The sequence below is a fragment of the Eptesicus fuscus genome, chromosome 21, assembly GCF_027574615.1.
Source record: "Eptesicus fuscus isolate TK198812 chromosome 21, DD_ASM_mEF_20220401, whole genome shotgun sequence".
NCBI classification, from domain to species: Eukaryota; Metazoa; Chordata; class Mammalia; order Chiroptera; family Vespertilionidae; genus Eptesicus; species Eptesicus fuscus.
Genome location: NC_072493.1, coordinates 36,940,408 through 36,967,215, shown reverse-complemented (window position 1 = coordinate 36,967,215; position 26,808 = coordinate 36,940,408). Strand labels below are relative to the sequence as shown.

Below are 26,808 nucleotides of genomic sequence, written 5' to 3'. Positions count from 1 at the left end.
AGCCAGGGTGTCCACAGAGTCTGTGCAGGAGTGGTTCCTTTTGCCAGGCAAGCATCCAGTAGGTGCTGAATACGTGTAATAGGACTTATGAGTGCCATCTGGGGACTGACAGGCAGACAATGGGTACAGACTTATCCCCCCTCCCCCCGACGTCTGGTCGTACCCTTTGGAACAATTGCGGAGCAAGACGTTTTGAGATTTTCAGGCCAAAAAAAAATCCCAGGGGTTCCAGGTAAGTGGGCCTGTTTCCTTGGCATTTGGGAAACTTTTGTCTCCCAAATGGCCAATCAAGAACCTCCTGTTGCAAAGGGTATCGTCTTCCACCACAGGGATGCGGGTACCTCCTGGGAAATGGAGCTCAGCATCAGCATGGGTCCCACTTTTCGTCGGGGAACTACAAAGACCAGAGTTCTTTTCGCTCACGTGTTTAGGGGCGGGGTGTCAGGCGGCCAATCAGCAGTCAGACAAACAGCCGGATGCTTGTCGCTAGCTCTAAAGGAAGAAGGAAAGGGCCGTCATTGGGTGTTTTTGGCCGTGCTGTGCACAGGTGTTGCTTTCTGTTGAGGCTGGCGGCAGGTGCCAGAAGGCTCACCGTGGAGAGCGTGAAGGTAAGACGTTCGTAGTTGGAGCAGGAGGTAGGCGCCGAGGCCCGAAGCGGCCCCAGCACGTTGGACCTCACCCAGCACGCGGGCAAGACCCCGTCAGTAGGAGTGAGCAAGGGCTCCGTTACTTACCTGCGTGTATTCGCTAATGGCGGCAACGTTGAACGCGAGGGAACCCAGAGGAAGCACGGGTAGGGAAAGTTCCGGAGTGGAGAAGCTGCCTGAGCTGAGACCTAATGATAGGGTTGGCGGGGGAGGGGTACTTGCGGTGCGGTGGAATGGCTTGCACAAAGGCAGCAATGACAAACGGCCTGGTTTTGGAGATCTTATTGAAAGTCCTGTATGACTTAGGTCGCGGAAGATTTTGTTGGCTATTTGGGGATTCCCTGAAGGCAATGAGGAGCCATGGGAGGATGTCTAGAAGGGAAGGCCCTATTTGCTGTCATCTGGCAGTAAGTTGACGGGAAAGAGACTTGGGTCTGGGAGCCCAGGATGGTGTCTGTGGCAGGATCATCGGGATGAACCAAGGAAAGGGTCTTGGTAGGGAGCTGGGAAGAGTGTGGGGTGACAGGCTGGATGTGTGGTTTACAGATTGTGGAGAGGGGCAGGAAAGGAATATCTAGCACGTAGGACAAGTGGCTGCATATTTTAGATGCTTAGTTAAATTTTTTTTGAATGAATAGTCCTAGGAGGCCAATACCAGTATGATCTCCCTTTTGCTAATGAGGTTGCTGAAGGCAGGGAAAGTTAAGTAACTTGTCCAAGATCACATAGTTGGGAAGTAGAGGGCTCAGGATTTGTGTGTATGTCACCCATTGACTTAGCCAGGTGCAAGGTGAGTCTCTAGTCACTAGCAGGAGCCAAATCCTGTGGATTCTGTAAGGAATTTGGGATGGCTAAGCCTGGAAACATATCTCAAATTTCTATTTCCAGCTGAGAACCTCTCCTGTGACTGCTGACTGACTGCCTACATGATATCGCCTCTTGAATATCTAGAGATATCTTGAGAGTAATCTTGGCCAAATTGAACTCCTGGTTTTTCCCCAAAAATCTGTTCTTCCAAGGTTGTTCTCAGTAAATGTCACCTCCATCCTTGTAGTTGCTCAGACCCAACGCTTTGGAGTTGTTCTTGAGTTCCCTATTTGTTTTATATCCATGTCCGGTCCATCAGCAAATTCTTCCAAAGTATATTCAGAACCTGTTAATTTCTTGCCACCTCCATTGCTGTCACCCTAGTCCTGTCCACTCTCATCATCTGCCTAGATCAGTGGTCGGCAAACTGCGGCTCGAGAGCCACATGCGGCTCTTTGGCCCCTTGAGTGTGGCTCTTCCACAAAATACCAAGTGCGGGCGCGCACGTACAGTGCCATTGAAACTTCGTGGCCCATGCGCGGAAGTCGGTTTTCGGCTCTCAAAAGAAATGTCATTCATTGTACTGTTGATATTTGGCTCTGCTGACTAATGAGTTTGCCAACCACTGGCCTAGATCATCATGGCAGCCTTCTCAATGGTCTCCCTGCTCCCCACAGTCTGTTCCTCACATGCACCAAGAGTGACACTGAACACCTGGGTCAGGTCACGTTCCTCTCCTGCTCAGTACCCTCCCGTGCCTCCATCTCACAGAAAGTAAATGCCAAAGTTTTCTCCATGACCTGCAAAGTCCTGCATGACCTGTCCATGTTACTGCTCTGACATCGTTTATTCATCCCTCCTTGCTCACTCTGCTACAGCCACACTGGCCTCAGAGCCTTTGTACTTGCTATTTTGTTTGTTTATCTTTATTGTTGAGAGTATTACAGGTGTCACCCGTTCTCCTCATTGACCCCCTCCTCCCCAGGCCTTCACTGCACTATTGTCTGTGTCCATGGGTTATGCCTATCTATAATAATAAAAGCATAATGTGCTAATTAGACCGGATGTCCTTCCGGACGACCTTCCGGATAAAGCCGGGACTGTGAGGGAAGCTCGGGTCCTGGGTGCCAGAGGAAAGCCGGTGCCAGCAGCTAGGGGAAGGAAGGCTTACTCTTGCACGAATTTTGTGCATCGGGCCCCTAGTTCATTCTTTTCCCATCATACCCTCCCCCCTTCCCTCTGAGAATCGTTAGTCTGTTGCAAGCTTCCATGTCTCTGGATCTGTTTTGTTTGTCAATTTTATTTGTTCATTAGATTCCACAGATAAGTGAGATCCTGGCTTATTTTGCTTAGCATAATACTCTCTAGGTCCCTCCATGTTGTCTCAAAGGGTCTGAGATCCTTCTTTTTCACATCTGCATAGTATCCCATGGTATAAATGTACCACCTGTGCTCTTTACCTGGGACACTTCCCCAGAGAGTGAAGGCTCACCTTCACCTCCTTTAGGTCTTTACTCAGATGTCACCTTCTTCTTGAGATCTTCCTGTCCACCCTTCTAGAATTGTACCACTAACATTTGTATATTAACTTTCCTTAGCATTAATCATATCACTCTTTAACACATATAATTTCTTACTAGAGGCTCGGTGCACGAAATTCATGCACTCGGGGCGGGGGGGGTGGTGGCTCAGCCTGGTCTGCGCCCTCTTGCAGTCCAGGAGCCGTCAGTCGGACATCCTTAGCACTGCTGCAAAGGCAGGAGAGGCTCCCGCCACCACTGCTGCGCTTGCCAGCCATGAGCCTGGCTCAGGGCTTCTGGCTAAGCAGCAATCCCCCTGTGAGAGCACACTGACCACCAGGGGGCAGCTCCTGAGTTGAGCATCTGCCCCCTGGTGGTCAGTGCACATCATAGCGAGCAGTTGAGTGGCATTAGCATATTACTCCTTGATTGGTTGAACAGCCGACTGGATAACTGGACACTTAGCATATTATGCTTTTATTATATAGGATTGTCTGTTTCCCCCCCCCCCCCCATCCCCACCAAACCATGTACTTCATGAGGGCAGGAGCTCTTGTCTATTTCATGCTTTATCTCCAACACTTAGAAGAGCCCTTGACATATAGTAGGGATTTAATAATTCTTTATTGAATGAACTAGGGGCCCGGTGCACGAATTCGTGCATGGGTGGGGTCCAGCCGGCCCACCCCGATGGGGATCCATTGGGGGTGGTGCCGGCCAGAGGGAGGGGTCGTGGTCTGTCCCCAATGGCATCACTCATGGTTGGTTGGCCGGCCCTGTCCCCAATCGGGGTGTTGGTGGCCGATCAGGGGTGAGGCTGGCCAGGGGGAGGGGCCACAGGAGGGCTCTAGGGTGTGTCCGGCACGTCTCACTCAGTCCTGGTTGCCAGACCCCAGCAACAAGCTAACCTACCAGTTGGAGCATCTGTCCCCTGGTGGTCAGCGCATGTCATAGTGAGCAGTTGAGCATCCTTAGCATATCATTAGCATATTACGCTTTGATTGTTTGAATGGACGATTGGACATTTAGCATATTAGGCTTTTATTATATAGGATGGATGGGTGGATGATTTCAGAGCTCAGATCCTGATCCCAGCATCCTAGAGACTCTGTCAGTTCCCTTTCCACAGAACTTTAAGGAGCTGCCTTAAAATTTTTCTGAGGTCTCAGACATTCAGCAAATGTTTTCATCCTGCCTCAGCTTTGTGCTCAGCATTGGGAAGACAGCCGAGAACAAAATAGTTTCCTTGCTCCCAAAGAGCTCTTGGGTGGGGGGTTCAGCTCATCAACTAATCTCACAATATGAAATTACAGAGAAAGGTAGGAAGTGCTATAAGAGCACTTGGCAGGAAATCTAGTCTGGACCCTAGAAGTGAGGTTTGAGGTGATCTGAAGGAGTAGGCATTAACTCCATTAAGAGTGTGTGTGTGTGTGTGTGTGTGTGTGTGTGTGTGTGTGTGTGTGTAACATGGTTGGAACCTAGAAGCTGACAGGGAACAAGAGATAGACCACGTAGATCCTGTAAGGAGTGTGTGTCCTTACCCCATGTGTAGTGGGAAGCTGTAAAAGAATTTTTTTTTTTTAATTTTTAACTGATTTTTGGAGAAAGAAGAAGGGAGAGGGAGTGTAAGAGAAACTTCCATGTAAGAGTGAGACATCGATCAGCTGCCTTCTGCATGCTCCCTATCGGGGATCAAGCCCGAAACTTTGGCATGTGCCCTGACCCAGGATCAAATGGCAACCTTCGGTACATAGGATGATGCCCAACCAACTGAGCCACACTGACTAGGGCAAGAATTTTAAATAGTGGAAAGAGGCATGGGCAGTTATAAATGTTAACAGATCTCTTAGGCTGTTGTGTGGGGAATTGACAATAGGGGATTATGGATTGAAGTAGAGGCCAGTGATGAGGCTGTTACTATGAGATTAAAATAGCTGCTGCTAATGAAGGCCACCCATTCTTTGCTGGGTTTTTTTCCATTAGAAGGTGAGGTCTCCTCCTCCTTTAATCCGGCCTGACCTGTGACTTGTTTTACCAATAGGATGTAGTGAAAGTGATGCAGTTGGGGAGGCCTGGGCCTTTAAGAGGCCTGGCAGCTTGTGCTTTCGCTCTGTTGGAGCCCTGGGCTTCTGTATAAAGAAATCCAGCTACGCTGCTGGAGAGAAATGTGGAAAGAGGCCCGGCCAGCCCCTAGCTGTTCCCCCGTTTTAGCTGATGTGCTAGACATGAGTGATGCCATCTAGCCCAGCTCCCAGCTGACAACATCTGGAGTAGGGATGAGCCATCCTGACTTGAATTTGATTCTCAGTGAGATAGGAAGAAATCAGAGCATTTTGAGCTGAAGAGTGATGTGATACTAATAGGATTCCTCTGGCTGCCACGTGGACACAAGGATAGAAGTGGACTCCAGTGAGGAGGCTACTGCACTAATCCAGCCAGAGAGAGTGGTGGCTTAGCTTGAGGAGTAGTAGTAGAGGTGGGAGGTGTGGTTGGATTTTGGATATAATTTGAAGGATGAGTAGGCAGGATTTGGGGTATAGGTGTGGGGTGAAAAAGAGGAATCAACAACCAAGGGTTTTAGCCTTAGCAGAGGAAGGAGGGAATGCCAGTAACTAATGGGGAAGACTAAGAGAGGCTGTGGACGTGGATATAGTAAGCATCCCAGGGGACTTGCTGAGCAAGCAGTGGAATCTAGGAATCTGGCATTCAGGGGTGAAATCTGGACTGGAGATGTAATTTGGGTAGTCATTGGCATTTTTGTGGTATGAAGGCCCAGATGAGGTCACTAAGGTAGGGAGTATAGATGGAAACCAGGTCTGGGAGTTAGGGCAGGGAGGTCCATGAGGAGGTTGCTGCCATAATCTAAGTGAGAGGTGATGGTGGCCCGGACGAGGGCAGGGACAGTAGTGAACAGTCATCTGGATACATTTGTTGTTGTTGTTCTTGTTAATCCTCACTCGAGGACATTTTTTCATTGATATGGAGAGAGTGGGAAAGACAGAGAGAAACATCCATGTGAGAGAAACACATCAACTGGTTGCCTCCTGCATGAGCCCCGACCAGGACCTGGGCCAGAGAGGAGCCTGCAACCAAGGTATGTGCCCTTGACCGGGATCAAACCCGGGGCCCTTTGGTCCGCAGGCCAATGCTCTGTCCACTGAGCGAAACCAGCTCGGCTGGATACATTTTGAAAACAGAACAGACAGTGGATTGGTGGTGGGCGATGATGGAAAGAAACGGACAAGGGCCTCGTGAGAACAGGATAGAGTCAGAACACGGGGCAGTGACTCTTCTCTCCTCCTGGCCCTGGCACTGTGGTCTCGCCTCTCTGCATCTGCTGCTTCCTCTGTTTGCAGGCAGCTGGGCTGGCCCTGGGTCACTCTTGCCCTGACTCCATGTGACATTCCAGTGCAGTGCCCACAGCTCCTCTGTCCCCATTCCAACTTCCCCGGATAAGAATCAGATTGCTGGGGTTGGCTCTCAAGCTCTGCTCAACCTGCTATAGCTGGGGGGTGAGGGGTTTCTGCAGGGGTGTCTGCTGGGAAGGGCTGTGGACTGGGCACCTCAAATAGTCACCAAGTGTTTCTGACGGTTGGTGTATTGGGGGCAGGAGTGTGTGTGTGGATGTTTTGGTACGTGGGTGGGTGAGACGTTGTTTATGTCACCTCAGATGGGTGAATGGGGTAGGAGAGATGAGGACGTTGGGCTCTGGCAGGCTCTGAGCCCAGAAGGGTTAGGGTTACGTTGGGAGAAGTGATGGGGATCCAACACAGCTTCTGCCTGCCATCGTAGTCAGGAAGACAGACACTCTTCACTCCTCACTTGAGAGAGACACAGCGATGACTGAGACAGCCTCCACCCTGCCCTCTGAGAGCACCCGTCAGGTGGGGGAGACACCCCCTCACCAGACGGGGATCAGGGAGGGCCAGGATGGCGGGAGTTACAGGGTGCTGTTGGAGCCCAGAGGAAGTACTTGATCTAGTCTAAGGTATCAGGAAGGACTTCCTGGAGTAGAGAACACAGGAGGTGAGATTTGAAGAGTCAGATGAAGGGAGTTTGGGTCTCTACAGGTGATGACTTTTAGCCAAGTCAGTAAATACTTAAATAATTTTTTTTACATTAAATAATTTTAGATTTACAGAAAAGTTGCAAAGAAAATACAAAATATTTCCCATATACCCTGCAATACCCTGCACCCAACTTCCTCTGAAGTTAACATCTTACATATTTATGGTACATTTTTCAAAAGTAGGAAATTAATGCTGATTAGTATTCTAACTAAACTCCAGACTTTATTCATATTCTGCCCGTTTTCCACTAATGTTCTTTTTCTGTCCCAGGATCCAGTCCAGGACACCATGTTGCATTTATTCGCCATGTCTCCTTGGTCTCATCCAGTCTGAGACAGTTTCTCGGTCTTTCCTTGGTTTTCATAACCTTGACAGTTTTGAGGTGTACTGCCCCTCAGTCTGGGTTTCTATAATATTTTTCTCATGGTTAGAGTGGGTTTATAGGTTTGGGGAAGAATGCCACTCAGCTGATATCTACCTGGATCACTACTTTAAGGCGGGGTCTATCAGGTTTCTTACGTATAATGTTACTGGTTTTCCCTTTTCTTACTATTGTTTGTTAGAAGCAAGTAACGAAATCCAGCCCACACTCAAAAGGAGGAGAATAAAGCTCCAGTTCTAGTAGGGAAAAATATAAAAGAATTTGTCATAACTAATAAGTATGGACAAATACTTTGAGACTGTGCAAATGTCCTGATTCTCCTCAAAGTTCCACCCATGGTTTTTAGCCTTCATCATGGATCTTGCCTGAGACAATTATTCCTGTGGTATTCGAGTGTTCATTTTCTACTTCCCTCTTTTCTTCTACATTTACTATTTAGAATTCTTCTGCAGGAAGGTTTGTCTCTTCTACCCCATTTATTTTATTTGTATAATCACTCATTTTTATCAGTGTGGACTCATGGGTATTTATTCTTTGTGTATAATCCAGTACTATCATAATTAATTTTTTCACTCCAATTATTTCCGTTTTGGCCATAGGGGCTCTTTCAGGTTGGTTCCTGTGTTCTTTATTTATTTTTTCTTGAGTACCTACCTCCTTACTCTCTGGCATTGTAAGATGATTCAGGCTTATCTTGCATTTTCCCTGCCCCCGCCCTGGAATCAGCCATTTCTCCAGGGAGCCCAGGTTCCTCTTATTGGAGAAAGGTATTAGAAACCAAGGTCTGGGCACTGAGTACGGTCATTGCTACTGGGGTGTCACTGTTTCTAGTCCCTCTTAGCTGACAGAGCTAGGAAATATGCGTATGTGTTCAAACCCAGGTATGCACACACATCTGTATTTCTGTGTGTGTATGTATAGATAGATATTGCTATCTGTGTGTATATATATATAGGTTAATCTTCACCTGAGGACATTTTTCTATTGATTTTCAGAGAGAATGAAAGGGAGGGGGAGAGATAGAGAGAAATATTGGTGTGAGAGAGACACATCGATTGGGTTGCCTCCCGCATGTGCTCCAAACAGGGGATCAAGCCTGCAACCAAAGTACATGCCCTTGACCGGAAACGAACTCTGAACCCTTCAGTCCACTGAGCCAAACCGACTAGGGCAATACTGATATTTCTGACTCTAATCCAGCCCTAAAAGGTTCATTCTCACCTTCCCTCCTTGCTTTCTTTGTAACTTCTTTCTCTGACAATAAGAAACTTGGCTCAGTGGGCACTTTTTTAGGCTCACTTATTGACCGTCTTGGCAAAAACTGGCAGCGTTAGCCGTTCCCTTCTACAAAACACTCTCCCTTTGGTTTCTCTGACACTGCTTTCCCCTGATTTTCTTCCTATGTCTTGCTTCTTGACAAGAAGTTCCTGTTTTCGCTGATCCCTTAAATGTGGGGAAGCTCTTCTCAACTCCCAGCCCTGGGCCATCTTAATCTCTTTTATGGTTGGTTTGCTGTCTCTGTGCTGGCGATGCCCACTCTGCCCTAAACCCCTGCATCTTCCCTGGGCCCCAGTTGTGAGTGGCCTCATGAGGGCACCATTCCCTTTCCCCTTCAGCCTGGGTGATCTCTGGGTCCTTAACACGCACTATATCCCAAATTGCAAACCTATTCCTCTCAGTCTCTATCTCAGGGCTTACTCCAGGCTCTCAGAGAGCACTGGGCTTCATCTTTGATGCCTCCTTCCCCATACCCACCGCCCCCAGCCCTACCCATCAGCCTCCACAGATTGTCCACTAGGACTCCTGGATGGCTCCCATCTGCCCCCTTCTGGCCGTCATGGTCCCACCTTGGCCACATCCTGTCCTCCCACCTTGTCTCTGCCTGCCCTCCTCCTTGGCCTCTGGCTTCCCATCTCTCCCTGTAACCCACCCCCACTTGGCAGTGAGAAGGATATTTGTGAAACACAAATCTAATCATGCCCTCCTGCTTCAATACGTTCCATGTTTCTCCAGTGTCCTTAGGATAAGGTCCTACCTCCTGGTACTGAAGGCTTGGTGTGATCTGGCCCCTGACCATCACCATCTCAGCCTGTCACTCTGACTGCCTAAGCTCTAGACCCACTGAACTTCTTTGTTTTCTTGAACATGACCAATGTGCTCACCTAGGTCTCTACATAGGTCTTCACCCAGCCCCAACAGTCTTCAGCTCAACCAGCCCTGCCCACCCACTTTCTTCCCACTCATGTTATTTTGAAACAGTCCCCAGACATCACCATCTGTAAGGATGATGAATACAGTGTAACCAGTGGTTATTACTGAGTGTTGGAAGTTGGTGTGTGGGGTAGCTTTACTTTAAAACAATTTTTGCAATGAACATGTTTTTATTTATTGCTGACAGTATTACAGATATTCCCCTCAATGAACATGTGTTCATTGATCACTAATATAACACCAATAGCTGTTGTGGGAGAAAATTTAAATAAGAAAAAAAAATGTCATGTGTTTGAGTTTAAGAGAAAAAGCCTTTTAGGAATCATTTTATTTAAAAATTCTACAGAGGCAAGAAGAGCGTAGCGGTTTGTTGTCTGTACACACTGTAACCGAGTGCTAGAAGGTGAGAGTGCTGGAATGTACTTTGAAGGAGCGCTTGTAAGCTTCCTTTTGAGTCACATCCACTGAGGGGATTTTCTGCCATGAATTTTCATAATTATCACTGTAAATGTGACTTGTGTAATTTGTCTGAATAATGTCTTACAAGCATTGGGAACAACTGAGTTATATAAAAGGATTTTGTATATGTAGAGGAATCTTTGATGTTGGGAGAATCTTTGTCTTCTGCTACGATGTCAGTGACTATTGGGAGAGTGAATTTAGGGTAAGGCAACTAACTGTGAATGCACCCACTTTGAGACATTTTGTGGTTTTAAATCTGGCTAGCATGTGCTTTAATGATAACTGCCCATATCTACCTGACGCCTTTTTCATGCCCGGCCTGTTCCAAGCCCATTCCATGGATTGATTTAGTAATCCTCACACAGGCTTTAGGAGGCAGCTACTATTCCTTTCCCAGTGTTTCGTGAGAGGCATTTAGAGCTTAAATCAAACGCTTCAGGTTCCATAGCTAGTAAGTGGCAGTCCTAGGAATAGAACCCAAGAGTCTTGGTTGGTTCCATTGTCTGTGCCTTTAACCGCCTTCCTCCTGGATGCCATTCTTAAAGGAGATGTTCACATTTCTGATATTGCAGTTTCTTCTTTGGGGAAGAAGAGCTTACTTCTCCAGCTGCTAAAAATCTCTTTTCAACATCCCCAATTATTTGTAAAGAAGAACACTTTTAACTATTTTTTTAGGGAAAATTTCAAAACCACACAAAAGCAGAGAGAAGTCTAATGAAGGCCTATGTCCCCATCACCCAGCTTTGACAATTACCAGCATATGGCAATTCTTGTTCCATATATATCCTGCACACTTTTTCTCCTCCGCTCAGTTATTTTAATGCAAATCCACATGTTTTATTAAAAGACATTTTCTTTAGAGAAAAGGAAACCTACAATTCCTTGCCCCAAGTCCTCCCCCTGCTGGCAAACTGACCGCCTTCCCTCGCCCTCATTTTCCAAATGCAGACAGATCTGTGTGATCCTATCACCTGGCTCCGTCCCTGGCTTGTTTCCGGGAACCCTGTCCTTCAGGCGTTGATCCCCGTTGCTCTGAAGCCTGAAAACGATCCTTCTCAGTGACCATGGACAGGCTGGTGCTGCTTGGCAGGCTCCTCGCCTGCAGTGGGACATTTAATCTGCTCATGGCCTTTTGCCCTAATCATGCTCTCTTTATGTATTTGGGTTATTTTCGGGATGCCCCCTCCACTCAAAACCAGGTCAGGCCACCTGAAATACTCCTCGCACACTTTACATTATGTTTATGATGGTCAGAATGAAATAGGGATTTGGATACTTATCTATATTAATTGCCTGAGAGCTCCATGAGGGTAGGTATCAGGTCTGTCTTCATCCCTCCTGTGTCCCCAGCATCACCCAGTGCAGGGCCTGGCACTCACTAGGTGCTCAGTAACAGTGATGAATGAATGAGTGATTGCCAAGGTCAATAGCTGCGCTTTTGTCATGAGGGAAATAGGAAGCCACAGAATGTTTTAGGCAGAACTGGACCCATTTTATTTTCTTCAAACTAATGTGCATACAAATTCCCTGGGATCTTGCTAAACTGCAGATTGTGAGTCAGTGGGTCTGGGGAGAGGCCTGAGATTCTGCATTTCTAATAAGCTCCCAAGTCATGCCAGTGTTTGGAGCAGCAAGGGTCTTGCTGTGCTGTTCAGTCCAGCAGCCAGTCCCATGTGACTGGTGAGCACTTGAAATGTGGCTAGTGTGAATTGAGGTGTCCTTCAAGTGTGACATACCCATCGGATTTCAAAGACTACTACAGAAAAGAATGTAAAGTATCTCAATTTTTATATTGATCACATGTTAATATGGTAATATTTTGGATATATCGAATTAAATAAAACATTATTAAAATTAACGTGTGTGTGTTTTTTCATGTGCCTACTAGAAAATTCAAAATTACATTGGTGGCTCCTATTTCTTTTTTTTTTTTTTTTTTTAAAAATATATTTTATTGATTTTTTACAGAGAGGAAGAGAGAGAGATAGAGTTAGAAACATCGATCAGCTGCCTCTTGCACACCCCCTACTGGGGATGTGCCCAAAACCAAGGTACATGCCCTTGACCGGAATCGAACCTGGGACCTTTCAGTCCGCAGGCTGACGCTCTATCCACTGAGCCAAACCGGTTTCAGCATCCTATTTCTATTGGCTAGTGCTGGTCTAGAACACTCCAGACTCCTTTTTACCTCCAAGCATTTGTACATACTTTTCCCTCTTTCTCACAACTTCCTTCTCACAGATAATGCCACACCTCTCTCAGGTCTCGGGAAGCCCTCCTCGATCCCCAGGGTGTGTCAGGTGTTTGTTCCGGGCTTCCAACAGGCTTTGGGTTTCCCTCTTCTCAACCCTGACCATCTGTGGTGTCGGCATCTGTATGTCTGTCTCTCTCTGTAGATGGGTAAATCCATGAGGATGGGGACAGAGTCTGTTTTGGTCATCACTGTCACCAGAACGTGGCACAGAGCCAGGTTTACTCACTGAGTTAAGAAAGGCTGAGGAAGACGTGGGTCCTGCACATTTCACAGCTCTTGACATGGACCGTGAAGCCGGCCTCACCTCGAGGCTTGTTTGATGAGCCCTGCCACCATGGTAGCATTTGGAGCTGCTTTCACTGTTTGGCTGGGTGTGCAGCAGGCATGTGGTGGATCTCACCAGTCTCTGAGCGCAGTTACTCTTCTGCCAATGGCACATTTCTGAGGGGGATTTTTTTTTTGGATAATTTATATCATCTGTTGTTAGTCCAACACAGATTTTGATATTATTCCCATTCTGAGATTTCCCTTTTTCAGAAGACTCCATATAGGATGATACTCTTTATAAAGCTCAAAACCAAGCACAAGCAAACATTGTTTAGGCATGCAAACATATGTGGTCAAAAAGGTTTGAGGACTTCTGATCTGGAGTGCTGGGGGGCTCATAAACAGGACAGTGTGCCTTCCCCAAGGTCCTGAGGGAGTCTGGGGTGTAACGAGTGGTTTTCTGGAGGAGAGGATAGTAAAGCTAAGATGTGAAGGATAAATAAGTCTGGGCTTTCCTGTGCAGAGATCCCAGAAATGACATTGTGGAATAGTTTAAAACATTGTGCATCTGGTTGTAAGCGGCATCCAGATAAAGAAACAGAACATGAGTAGCCCCAAAGTCCTCTTCATGCCCCCTCCTAGTCATTACCTCCCCGCGGCATATTGTAGTTTCCCAAAATGACCGTCACCCATTCCACAGTCTCTTCTTCATGGCACTCTCACATCAAAAGGTGGAGTCTGTCCCTGGCTGGTGTGGCTCAGTGATTAGAGTGTTGGCCCACCCAACCAAGAGTCTGGGGTTCAACTCCCATTCAAAGGCATGTACTGGGGTTGAGGGTTTGTTTCCCACCCCCGGTCGGGGTGTGTGTGGAGGCAACCAAGATGTGTTTCTCTCACATCCATGTTTTTCTCTCCTCTCCCCCTCCCCCTCACCCCTCCCTTCCACTCTAAAAATCAATGAAAAAAATATCCTGGGGTGAGGATTAAAAAAAAAAAAAAAAAAGATGGGAGTCTGTGACCACTCCTCTTGATCCCGGGCAGTATGGCAAAAATGACATCCGAGGCTGAGTCACAAAAGACAGTATGGCTTCTGCCTGTTTTTTCTGGAAATGCTCACCTTTGGAACTCAGCTGCTGTGCTGTGAGGAAGCCCTGACCATGTGGATACTTAATGGATGAGCATTTTGGCCAATAGCCAGAATCAACTGCCAGATGTGACTGAGGAAGCCTTCAAGATGACCCCAGCTCCAGCCACCATCTGCTGTAACTGCATGAGAAAGTCCAAGAGGAAATCATCTGTCTGAGCTCACCCAAATCCCAGAAACTTGAGTGATAATAGTGTTTAATTAGCATTGTTTTATTTATTTATTTATTTAATATATTTTTATTGATTTCAGAGAGGAAGGGAGAGGGGAGAGAGAGAGAAACATCAATGATGAGAAAGAATCATTGTTCGGCTGCCTCCTGTACGCCCCCCTCCTGGGGATTGAGCCTGCAACCCGGGCATGTGCCCTTGGCTGGAATCGAACGTGGGACCCTCCAGTCACCAGGCCAACGCTCTATGCACTAAGCCAAACTGGCTACAGCAGAGTTATTGTTACATGTCAGTAAATTTAGAGAGGCTTCTTATGCTGCAATAGATACTGGTACACCCCATACTCCAGGGGTAACCGCCATGCTAACTGCTAGCACATTGATTATTTTTGCCTGATTCTCTACTGTATGTAAAGGAGATAATAAAATACATCAACCTCCAGGTTTTTTCTTTTACCATGATTGCTATGCTTGGGCCCATCTTATGCGATTTTAATGAGTGGGTATACATTTTGGTTTCTGGGGCTCTGTCCTTTGAGGGTGGTGTAGTGAACATGGGTTATATTGGCCTTTCCAACATCTATTCCATTTATTGGTTACAGCATCCCAATCCTCCCCCCGCCCCCCCCCCCACGACACACACACACACTTTTGGTCTGTGTGTTGCTCTGAATCCACCTGCTGACTCTCTAGGGATTAGCCCATAACCCAGGCCCGACTAATGAGAATCTTCCATCTCACTGACCACAGTGATTGTTCAGAAATGATACTGTGACCCAAGGGTCCTGGCCAATGAGAGCCTGGGTGGGCTTATGCTGAGATAGTAAGGAAGGGTAGAATCTAATGTCAAACCTGCTAAGGCGCTACTGTGAGGGGCAAGCTTGCCTGACAGCAAAGACAATACAGAAAGGAAGGCAGAGTTGAGAGATGAAGAGACTAAAAGAATTCTACCTCCTCAACCCTGGGTCCAGCTGTGCCTGAAGAGAAACTTACCTGTTTCAACAGATGAGCTTACAAATATATATTTCCCTTCAGTCAGTTTCGGTTGGTTTTTCTGTCATTTGCAGCTAGAAGGTATCTATACACATGGACTTTCTCAAAAAACAAAACAGAAAAACCCAGACCCATCAACATTCCCATTTGCTGGACTAATTCCTCATGTGGAAAAGACAGTATAACATAGTACAGCGGTTCTCATATGTGGGATCTGGACCAGGAACATCAGCATTACCTGGGGCCTTGTGAGAAATGCAAATTCTTGGACCCAGCTTTAAGTGAATCACAAATTCAGAATAGGTTCCAGCAAGTGTGTTTTAAGAAGCGTTGCTGGGCTACGTGCTAAAGTTGGAGCATCACTGCAGCAGGTAAGAGCACAAGCTTGAGGTTCACTTTTCATCTCTACCTCTGTCTGGCTCTCTGGTTTTAGGTAAGTTGCTTAACTTATCCTGCTTACCATTTCCCATCTGTAAAATGATGTATTTTCTATGATATCTGAACCAATGACTTTAGCAAGGTGAATCACTCAGAATAATGTGTGGCACATAGTCCATGTTCATTAAAGTTAGATCCAGGGTTCCCAACCTTGGTTGGATATTAGAATAACCTTAGAATCACCTCTGGGACCTCCCCTCTCTCACCCCCCTCCCCCAATTTCTGCTTCTCATGAAGGAAAGCTGGGAATCTGAATTTCTAACAAGTTCCACGGTCAAGCTAATGCTGCTAGTCTAGGGGACCCCACTTTGAGAACCACTGAGTTAGATATTACTACTGCTCTCCAGCTCCCCTTCTAGTGGCTCTGCAGTCACCTCAGGTGCTCTGAAAAGTAGCTATACTTTTTCCGCTGACTCAGGCCTCTGCCTTCTCCGCTCCCTCCCCTCTGGCATCATCTTTGATAGATGAATTCTCTATGCTGGTAACTGGAGCTCTGAGCACAGCCTTCCTCAGAGAGTAGCCCAGCTTCCACCTGTTCAGGGTACCTGATTGATGGTTCCTTCAACCACAACTCTTCAGAACTGCCTCCAGCTTTCTTATATAAGCAGACACTTCCCTCCTTACTTCTGGGAGGCTGCAGTTGCCTCCTCGTTTCTGATACTAGCTGTCCACTCCAACCCCCATCACTTCACTCACTTCCCCATCACAGGCATTTCTGTAATTTGCTAATAAAAATGGCTTTAAATGCAGGGCAAATCAAGTCCCCTCCAACATACTCCTCTGCAACTTGGCCTGCTAGCTCAAGCAACAAGGTCAATGTGGCTGGAGCTGACATTGAGAAAGAGGATGGCAGGAGATGTGGTCAGAGAGATGGTCAGAAGATTGTACAAGACTTTGTATGTCATGAGCAGAGATTGGACTCTATCCTGATAGTGGGAAAACTTTAAATCACACACATGTAGCCACCACATCAGTAAGAAATGGATTTGCCAGTCAAACCATTCCTACATTTGTGGGTCCTGGACCATACCCTTCTCTTCCCATTTCTATCTACCTATTGAACCCTTTAGGAGTCATCCATGCATATATGTGACCACCCTAATCTGCATGTTGGAGCTTGATCCATCTCCCAAAATCATTTCTTGTCCGCTCCTTGGGCCTACAGGTATGCACACCAGCATGACCTACTTTGGTTATAGGGTGCAAGATTGACTGGGGAGAGACCCACACAGGTAACTGGACGCAGGTTCAGGAACACTTAAATAGGGGATTCTAGAGAGTTGGGTTCTCTGAGCTTGGTCTAGAACAGCATTGTCCAAGAAGATAGCCATTAATCACATGTGGCTACTTAAATTTAAATTAATTAAAATATAAGTTTGAAATGTATTTCCACAGTTACACTAGCCACATTTTAAGTGCTCAGTAGCCAAATGTCTATCACATTGGACAGTGCAGAAATAGTACATGTCTATCTAGAACTTTCAATAGAACTTTCAAATGTTCTATTGGACAGTGCCGGTTATGAAGGAGATGTGGTATGGGTTCAGTAAGACAGGAAAGTATCACCCCTACTCTGGGAAAAAGAAGGCAACAAACAAAGCTTTCAAAGCAGTCACTATAAATATGTTCAAACAACTAAAAGTAATAACGATTTAAAAATAAAAGAAAGGTATAATAATGACTTGTCAAATTGCAAATATCAATAAAAAGTTAGGCATTATAAAATAGAAGCAAATGAAATCTGGAGCTGGAATGTACCATAACTGAAATGAAAAATTCCCTAGAGAGGCTCAGTAGTAGATTTGAACTGACAGAAGAAAGAATTAGCACACTTGTCAAAAGATATTATACAATCTAAAGAATGGAAAGGAAATTAATAGACACAACTGAACAGAGCCCCAGAGAAATGCAGGGCACCATTAAGAAAAACAACATACATGTGATGGGAATGCCAAAAGGAGAGGAACAAGAAAGAAGCCAAAAAATTATTTTAAGAAACAATGGTATTGCCTGGCAGAGTGGATCAGTTGTTTGAATGTTGTCCTGTGCATTGAAAGGTTGCTGGTTCAATTCCTGGTCAGGGCACATACCTGGGTTGTGGGTTCGATCTCTGGTTGGGGCATGTATGGAAGGTAACCCACTGATGTTTCTCTCTCATCAATGTTTCTCTCCCTTCTTCTCTCTAAGCATGTCCTCTGGTGAGGATTAAATAAATAAATGTATACAAACATACATATACATTTTGTTGGGCCTATAATATACAGAATTGTAGTATAATTACCACTAATAGCACAAAGAAAGTATGTTGGAGCAAAGCTGTATCTAGCTACAGAGATGACTCCAGAGGGTAACTTGAAATAAACTAGAACAAATAAAGAGAACCAGAAGTGATAAGGTTAATATAACAAAAGCTGTAAGTATATATTCTCTTATTTTTTCTGTCAGCCACTTTAAAAAACGTAAAATATAATAAAGTAATAATTATAACTTTCTATAATAATGAATTCATGGTAATATTTGTAGATTTAATGTGTATAACAATAATACAACAAAATGGATAAGGTAGTCTATCTATATAGGAGCAATTTTTCTGTATTCCCTGGAATTAAATTAGTATAAATCTTAAGGTCATTCTGATTAGTTAAGATGTATATGATAAGCCCTAAGGAAATAAAAAAAATTAATGAAATAAAGTTAGTAAGGAAATTTAAGTGCTACTTTGGAAAATGCAGTAAAGGAAAAATAGAGGTGCAAAAAAATCATGAGACACATAGAAAATAAGTGAAATGATGTAAATCTAAATATATCAATACTAACGTTAAAAGTGAATGGATTAAACAGTCCAATCAAAAGGCAAAAATTGTCAGAAAACAAAATCCCTCAAGATTCAATAATAGGCTGTCTACAGGAGACATACTTTACTCATTTTTATCTATAGGAGATATGGGTAGATTGAAAGTAATAAAGTGAAAAGGGCATATTATGCAAATGGCAACCACAAGAAAGCTCTAGTAGCTATAGTCATATCAGACAAAATAGATTTTAAAGCAAAAAGTGTCACTAAAAGTAACTAGAGACATTTTATAATAGGATCAATTTATCAGAAAGATATAGTAATTACACACACATGCACATAACAAAAGGGCCCCAAAATACATGAACCAACTACTGACAGAATTGAAGGGAAAAATACACAATCTATATATATAAAAGGCTAAGTGACTGACAGTCCAAACAACTGGCCAGTACATATAACAAGCACTGGCAAGTAGAAATAAACTGGTGACTTGCGCATGCGCGATATAGATAAAGCTCTCGATGGCACCAATCGCACATGTGTGTTTCGATCTGTCATTGTCAGTCGTGAATTTGATTGTTTTTGTTGACATTCAGTGTGAACCACATCGCGATTTATTCATCAACTGTCCCACCGACTGACCAGCCAGTACTTATGATGCACACTGGCAATCCTATATAATAAAAGTCTAATATGTTAAGTGTCCGGTCATCCAGTTGTCCATTCAACCAATCAAAGTGTAATATGCTAATGATATGCTAAGGCCACTCAACCGCTCACTATTTCGTGCACTGACCACCAGGGGGGCAGACGCTCTGACCAGTAGGTTAGCTTGCTGCTGGGGTCCGGCTGATTGGGACTGAGCTAGACGGGACAGACACGCCCTGGAGCCCTCCCACGGTCCCTCCCTGGCTGGCCAACCTCCCATGTCCCTCCCAGGCCCTGATCATCACTGGTGGGGTCCCTCAACCTCGCCTACGCCCTCTCACAATCTGGGCCGAGGGGACCCCCCCCCCGTGCATGAATTTTGTGCACCGGGCCACTAGTTTAAAAATAGACCTTGACTCATGCATGCCTGATACATATAAAACTCTCACTGGTGCCAATCACATGTGTGTTTTAATTTTATAATACTCTATTATATATACTATTTTGACATGCAATTTTTTGCAGTAATGTAATTACTGCATGAATCTTTCTTCTAATTAATTTTCTTTCAATGTGCACGCATCCGTGCTCCAGGCCACTAGTTCAACAATAATATTTTGGAACTTTCAATAATGGATAGAAAAATTAGGCAGCAGGTCAATAAGGAAGTAGAAGACTTGAACAACACTATAAACCAAACAGATCTAACAGATATCATTAGAACACCAGAATATGCATTCTCAAATGCATATGGAACATTCTCCAGGGTAAACCATATGCTATGCCATAAAACAAACCTTGATAATTTAAAAGGATAGAGATAATGCAATATATGTTCTCTGATGACAATGGAATGAATTTAAATATCAATGAAGTAATTTAGGGAATTCACAGGTATGTGGAAAGTATGATCTGTTTGGTATTCTCTTCAGTACCAATGGATCAAAGAAGAAATTAAAAAGAGAAATTAGAAAATACTTTGAGATAAAATAGAAATGAAGACATACTAAAACTTAAGGGATACAGCAAAAGCAGTGCTTAACAGGTAGTGACTGTTTAGGTAACTCTGTGTCTTTCCATGTGTATCATTGTGGTTCCTGGTTGGCAGAACTGGAGGTCTTGGGGAGAGTGGGTTTCCCAGGACTCCTCCCTGAGCATTAATGAGAGCAGAATGAGTCAGTCCTCAGATGCCCCTTCTCAAGAAGCCTGGGGGAGGTGAACTCAGACTGTGGGGCACAGGATCTCCTGTCTAGGTCAGCACACGGTGACCCCTGCTCCTGCCTCAGGTCTCCTCCCCCAGCCAGTCCTTCCTTTGTCCTAACAACAACAACAACAACAACAAAAGGTGAACCAGATCCTGGCTCTCTGGGGAAGGTGGTTGTGGGAATTGGTTTCAGAGAATGGATCACCTGAAAATGGAAGGAACAAAATCAACCTCAGTCAAGACAAAGCTAACAGTAGATACCAATGGACAATGTGTAGATTTCTTTAATTAATTTCTTCAATTACTGTCCCCCACCCTGTGTGCAGGTACTGGCTGTGTCCTCAGTGACTTGTGCATGTTCCTGAAAGAACATGCATGTCCTTGAAAATTCCTATGCATATATAGCCCACACACGGGCGTCTCCTTTTCCATTATCATTGCCCACTCTTTTAACAAATGTTTTTCATTGGAGTGAATATTTATAGTTTTATAGTTTTGTCTTGTCTTTAGAGTTTCAGATAGGAAATGATCAGAGGGTGGAACTTCAGAAAGGGCCCTTTCCTTCTGCTAGGTCACCCCTCTTTAGACCCTATGCATACCAGTGATCAGGTTAAAAGTTTTACATCTATTAGCTCATGTGTTACTGAGAGCTCCCTCTGAAGTAGGAATTTCTGATAATCCTCCTTCTACTGAGGAGACGAAGGCAAGGAGCATTCAAGTAATAGATCTACGGTCTCACTGCTAGTAAGAGGCAAAATTAGAATCCAGGAAGCCTGGTTCTTGAAAGCTTGCTTTCAATGACAATTCTCTCATTTCTTCACGGACACAGAGTCCTGACTGTGATGAGGTGGGGAGGAGGGGGCCCTCAGAGTTTGTCCTTTGATGTTTATCCTGCTTTGCCACTGGGTGTTGTAGGAGGGGAGACCACACCTGGCTTTGTCCCTCTCATCCACTCTCTTCTCCCATGGCAGGTCCCATACACAGAACTTGCATCCTTGAACATTGGTTCTTCAGTGACAATCAAAGGGACACCTGCCATGTCTTTCATGTGAGTACTCTGTAGCCTATGGTGGGAAAATGAAGACGTGAGGTTATTTATTTTTTTGTTTTCTATTTTTTCTTTATTGATTAAGGTGTTACATATGTGTCCTTATCTCCCCACTGCCCCCCCCCCCGAACCCCCACTCATGCCCTCACCCCCCTGGTGTCTGTATCCATTGGTTAGGCTTATATGCATGCATACAAATCCTTTGGTTGACCTCTCCCCCTTACCCCAACCCTCCCCTACCTTCCCTCTGATGTTTGACAGTCTGATCGATGCTTCTCTATCTCTGGAACTCTTTTTGTTCATCACTTTATGTTGTTCATTATATTCCATAAATGAGTGAGATCATGTGATAATTATCTTTCTCTGACTGGCTTATTTTGCTTAGCATAATGTTCTCTAGTTCCATTCATGCTGTTGCAAATGGTAAGAATTCCTTATTTTTTACCACAGCATAGTATTTCATTGTGTAGATATACCACAGTTTTTTAATCTACTCATCTGCTGATGGGCACTAAGGCTGTTTCCAAATCTTAGCTATGGTAAATTGTGCTGCTATGAACATAGGGGTGCATATATCCTTTCTGGTTGGTGTTTCTAGTTTCTTGGGATATATTCCTAGAAGTGGGATCACTGGGTCAAATGGGAGTTCCATTTTTAGTTTTTTGAGGAAACTCCATACTGTTCTCCACAGTGGCTGCACCAGTCTGCATTCCCACCAGCAGTTGCACGAGGGTTCCTTTTTCTCCACATCCTCGCCAACACTTGTTGTCTGTTGATTTGTTGATGACAGCCATTCTGACAGGTGTGAGATGGTACCTCATTGTCGTTTTGATTTGCATCTCTTGGATGATTAGTGACTTTGAGTATGTTTTCATATGTCTCTTGGCCTTCCTTATATCTTCGTTCAGAAAGTATCTATTTAGGTCTGTTGCCCATTTTTTAAATTGGGTTGTTTATCTTCCTTTTGTTAAGTTGTGTGAGTTCCCTGTAAATGTTGGAGATAACATTGGCAAATATGTTCTCCCATGTAGTGGGCTTTTTTGTTGTTTTGCTGATGGTTTCTTTTGCTGTGCAAAAGCTTTTTATTTAGATGTAGTCCCATTTGTTTATTTTCTCTTTAGTTTCCATTACCCTAGGAGCTGTATTGGTGAAGAAATTGCTTTGGCATATGTCTGAGATTTTGCTGCCTATGGATTCCTCTAAGATTTTTATGGTTTCCTGTCTTATGGTTAAGTCTTTTATTTATTTTGAGTTTATTTTTGTGTATGGTGTAAGTTGGTGGTCTAGTTTCATTTTTTTGCATGTATCTGTCCAATTTTCCCAACACCATTTATTGAAGAGACTGTCTTGAATCCATCGTATGCTCTTGCCTCCTTTGTTAAATATTAATTGAGCATAGTGGTTTGGGTCGATTTCTGGGTTCTCTATTCTATTCCATTGATCTATATGTCTCTTCTTGTGCTAGTACCAGGCAGTTTTGAGAACAGTGGCTTTGTAATACAGCTTGAAATCTGGTATTGAGATCCCACCTACTTTGTTCTTCTTTCTCAGGATTGCTGCAGCTATTCGGAGTCTTTTTTTATTCCAGATGAATTTTTGGAGAGTTTTTTCTAGGTCTGTGAAATATGCCATTGGTATTTTAACCCTTTGCACTCGCTTGCTTTTTTCTCGATTCCTTTATTCTATTCGGGATTTAATTTTTTAAATACCCCAGATTTTACAAAGCGCGGCAGTAGAATAAAAAACTGGAGTTTCTTTTCATACAAACTTATTTATTTGGATTTTTTAATATTTCAAGTTATTGATACATTCAAAGAGTAATTTTAATCTCTAGCTACCGATGCTAACCGTGTCGAGTCACACTCGACATCCAAGTGCAAAAGGTTAAGGGAGATTGCATTGAATCTATAGATTTCTTTGGGTAGTATGGATATTTTAATGATATTGATTCTACCAATCCATGAGCACAGTATGTTCTTCCATTTGTTTATGTCTTCCTCTATCCCTTTTCTCAGTATCCTGTAGTTTTTCGAGTTCAGGTCTTTTACCTCCTTAGTTAAGTTTATTCCTAGGATCTTATTTTATTTTTTTGGTTTGTGAGCAGCAGCCCCATGAGCAGCCCGCCCCCATCCAAGGAGCAGCAACTCACGAGCAGCCCGCTCCCGTCTGAGGAGCAGCAGCTGCCCAAGCAGCCTGCCCCCGCCAGCCAGAGGAGCCACCACTGCTGCGAACAGCGCCCACCAGAGGAGACGCCCCCAACTGAGGAGCAGTTGCTGCTGTGACCACCCGAGGAGCAGCCACCACCCGAGGAGCCACTGACAGCCAAGGTGCAGCCCCTACACGACTCGACATCTAGATCCTTCGGTGAGAGCAAAAATGGTAGACAAAGAAACCCCCAAAGGAAAGAAAAAGAGGAATCGCCAGAAAAGCAGCTAAGTAAAACGGAGGCATGCAATACATCAGAAAAATAATTCAGAATAAGGGTCATACAGTTCATAAACCAGATGGATGAAAAAATCAATAACTTATGTAAGAACCAAGAAGAAATAAAAAGTGATATAGCTGCAATAAAAAACACCTTGGAAAGTTTCAACAGTAGACTAGGAGAAACGGAGGACCGAATTAGCGAATTAGAAGACACGGAAGCAAAACACACCCAAACTGAACTGCAGTTGGAGAAAAAATTAAAAGAGGTTATTGAAGCTTTGGAGATCAATTCATGCACGAGTGATACTGAAATGTGTACTTGGCATAATGGTAGCACAATGCAGTTGCAGTTCCTGGAGACCCATCCGGTGCCAGGATTAAACACCTACAGGATTAAACACCTGCATGTCTGTGGGTAAGTGTTGAAGTCTGGGGGCTGGGGTCACTCAGGCATTGGAGCTGAGGTTTGTTATCAAGCAGTATTTCCTGGGCATGAAAAGTAGCCCCAGGCCAATGACTGCTGCTCGGTGTGAGTCCTGGGCTAAGAGATGAGGCATCTCCCCAGCCTGGGCAGGACAAGCTGAAGCACCCCACAGGGACATGTACTGCAGTGTCACCCAGGAAGGCCTTCCTTCCCCCAGGGGGAGTTGGGAAGGGTGTATGTGTGTGTCGAATGTGGGCCCCCATGAGGAAGGGTCCTGCTCCACATGCTGTGTGCTTTGCCTTCAGCATGAGCCCAGAACTGCAGGTGGATTTCCACACTGGAACTAAAGAGGACTCTGACATCGCCTTCTGTTTCCGAGTGTACTTTGGCAACTGTGTGGTGATGAACAGCCGTCAGTGTGGGGACTGGAAATCAGAGAAGTACGAAGGTATGCCTTTTGTGGATGGCCAACCATTTGAGCTGTGCATCTCGGTGCTTCAGAATGAGTACCAGGTGAGTGTACCCAGGAGCATCCACTACATGGGCTCTAAGGGCTCTCAGAGGAGGACACAGCTCTCCCTGGCCTGGCCCCCAGAGTCACTTGTGGTTCATCTCCTGCCCCTCTCATCACACAGCACCCTCTGCTTGTACTGCCAAGCTCAGGTCAAGATCAGCACACATGCCTTATTCTCCACGGTGGAAAATGTCCTCCGTCTTCACTTGCAGCCATGTTTTCTACCAGTGCTATCATTCTGTCAGTTTTCAGGTAAGAGATTGTTAAAATATGCATACAAATAATTATAATTAGTTTAAAATTGAGTGTTTTCTACATCCCAAGCCCAGTTTCTCCCTCCAGAACAACAGTTACTAGTCCCTTTATGCTCCTTCCAGAGATATTATATGCTTATACAAGTCTATCATCCATCTAGCTATCTAGCTATCTATCATCATGTATCTTTATCTGCTTTTATTTCTTTTTAAATAAATGATGTTATAAGTATTTCTAGAAATCACACATTGAAGATTAGAGTTTATTTGTTGTCAAAAAATGTATGTTACATGCCCTAGCTGGTTTGACATAGTGGATAGAGCATCGGCCTGCAGACCAAAGGGTCCCGGGTTCTGTTCAGGTCCTAGGGCACATATCTGGTCAGGGCATGTGCAGGAGGCAACCAGTTGATGTGTTTCTCTCACATAGATATTTCTCTCTGTCTTTCCCTCTCTCTTCCACTTTCTTTAAAAGTCAATTGAAAAATATCCTCAGGTGAGGATTTTTAAAAAATGATAATAAAAAATAATAAAAATTGTATTAGAGAAATCATTCTACCTGTGATGTCCCCACATTATTTAATGTTCACCTAATATTCCAATAGAAGCATTCTCAGAACAATTTAATTTGACACTTATTCATGCACATTTAGGTGGTTTCCATATTTTGCTCTCATGAATGAAGCTGCATTCTATATAACATTTTTCTCATTATCAACCTCCCAATGCTTATATGAAAGAACAAATTCAGAAATATGGAATAGCTGGTTGGAAAAGTGTGTGCAATTTAAATTTGAAAATCTAAGCAAAAGTTGACTTTTTTCCATAGCAATTTTTAAATAAAGTATATATTTAAAAATTCTGACCTTTCTAAATGGACAAGCAAAAAATTAACATCTTATTATGATTGAAGCCAGGTATCTTTTCATATGCTTATAAGCTGATTTAAATTATCCTCATTTAAAATCATAGGTACAATTCTACCTCTTTAAGAACACTGAAGCCCTAGCCGGTTTGGCTCAGTGGATAGAGCGTCAGCCCTTAGACTAAAGGGTCCTGGGTTCAATTCCAGTCAAGGGAACACACCTGGGATGCAAGTATGATCCCTGGCCCTGATATGTCTCCCTCGCATCGATGTTTCTTTCCCTCTCTCCCCTCTCCACTTCTACTCTGTCTAAAAAGCAATGGAAAAATATCCTCATGTGAGGATTTAAAAAAAAACAAAAAGAAAGGATACAGACACTCAGGATTCATGAGACACAGTTCCTACTCACGAGAATCTTCTAAGCTAGAGAGAAGGCCTGGCAGACATAGACAATACAACAGAAAGTGGTAGCACTTCAGTGGAGGAATAAGAAAATCACAGAAAATAGAGTGAACAACTGTCCGAAATAGTCGCAAAATATAGGTTATAAAACGAAGCACATCTACTGGCTTTTGAAGTGTGATGGAGAGTTTCTGGGTGGATGGTGTGTCTATAGGGCAGAAGTAGAAAGAAAGACGGTAAGTTTGTTGATGGCATACTGTATTTATGATACATTTTCCCTTCCAGATAAAGATAAATGGCCGTCAATGTTACACATTTTCCCATCGACTCCCGCCAAATACTGTGAAGATGATCCAGGTGTGGAGAGATGTCTCCCTGACTTCAGTGAGTGTGTCCAGTAGAGAAGGATGTGACCAGAATCCCCACTGTCAAGGAGATCCCTCCACCTAAGTGACGCTGTGATTCCCAGAGCTCGCTAACAACATGGGTTCTCACCTTCCCTTACACTTCGTCATTAAAACTCCTGAGAACTTAAAAAGATTTGCTTCTTGTTTCTGAGGGGAAAAAGAGAAAAAAGATTAAGTGCTCAACACTAAGAGGGGCATGAGAGTACTGTGGGAGAGGTCAAGGAATCAGAGAGGATAAATGTTTCTCGGACACAAGGAGTGAGGGACAGGGTCATGAGATGTCTGAGAAGACCTTGGTGACAATGTCCGTATGTAGTACTTAGGATATGTCAGACTCTGAAGCAAAATCCTTCCCCAATTTCAGACAACTAAACCAAGATATTAGGTATCTGGCTCAAGCCTCAAAGCTAAAATTGGTAGTTGGGGAAGAAACTTTGTATTTGGAAAACAATCA

The 26,808-nt window shown here is 44.4% G+C and overlaps 1 protein-coding gene across 4 annotated transcripts; it reads left to right on the top strand.

Annotated features, from left to right (window-relative positions):
* Window positions 1–465: 465 nt before the first annotated feature.
* Window positions 466–26,808, top strand: LOC129147620 (uncharacterized). 4 transcript variants are annotated; one of them, XM_054710383.1, is made up of 6 exons: window positions 466–608; window positions 20,985–21,061; window positions 23,166–23,903; window positions 24,218–24,425; window positions 24,548–24,678; window positions 26,233–26,315. In XM_054710383.1, the coding sequence occupies exons 3-6, from the start codon at window positions 23,566–23,568 to the stop codon at window positions 26,234–26,236; spliced, it is 681 nt and encodes a 226-aa protein (XP_054566358.1). In that variant the 5' UTR covers window positions 466–608; window positions 20,985–21,061; window positions 23,166–23,565; the 3' UTR covers window positions 26,237–26,315. The 4 variants fall into 4 exon arrangements, with proteins under 4 accessions (XP_054566358.1, XP_054566355.1, XP_054566356.1 ...); XM_054710380.1 differs by having other exon boundaries at window positions 467–608; window positions 24,576–24,678; window positions 26,233–26,412; XM_054710381.1 differs by having other exon boundaries at window positions 467–793; window positions 24,576–24,678; window positions 26,233–26,412.

What these genes read in the sequence shown, in the direction of transcription:
- LOC129147620 (XM_054710380.1), top strand. Translation starts at nt 23,566, where the DNA reads ATGGATGAAAAAATCAATAACTTATGTAAGAACCAAGAAGAAATAAAA. An exon ending in AAACACCTGCATGTCTGTGG is followed by an intron (nt 23,904 to 24,217) that starts GTAAGTGTTGAA and finishes CTTTGCCTTCAG; the next exon opens with CATGAGCCCAGAACTGCAGG. An exon ending in TGCTTCAGAATGAGTACCAG is followed by an intron (nt 24,426 to 24,575) that starts GTGAGTGTACCC and finishes TGCCAAGCTCAG; the next exon opens with GTCAAGATCAGCACACATGC.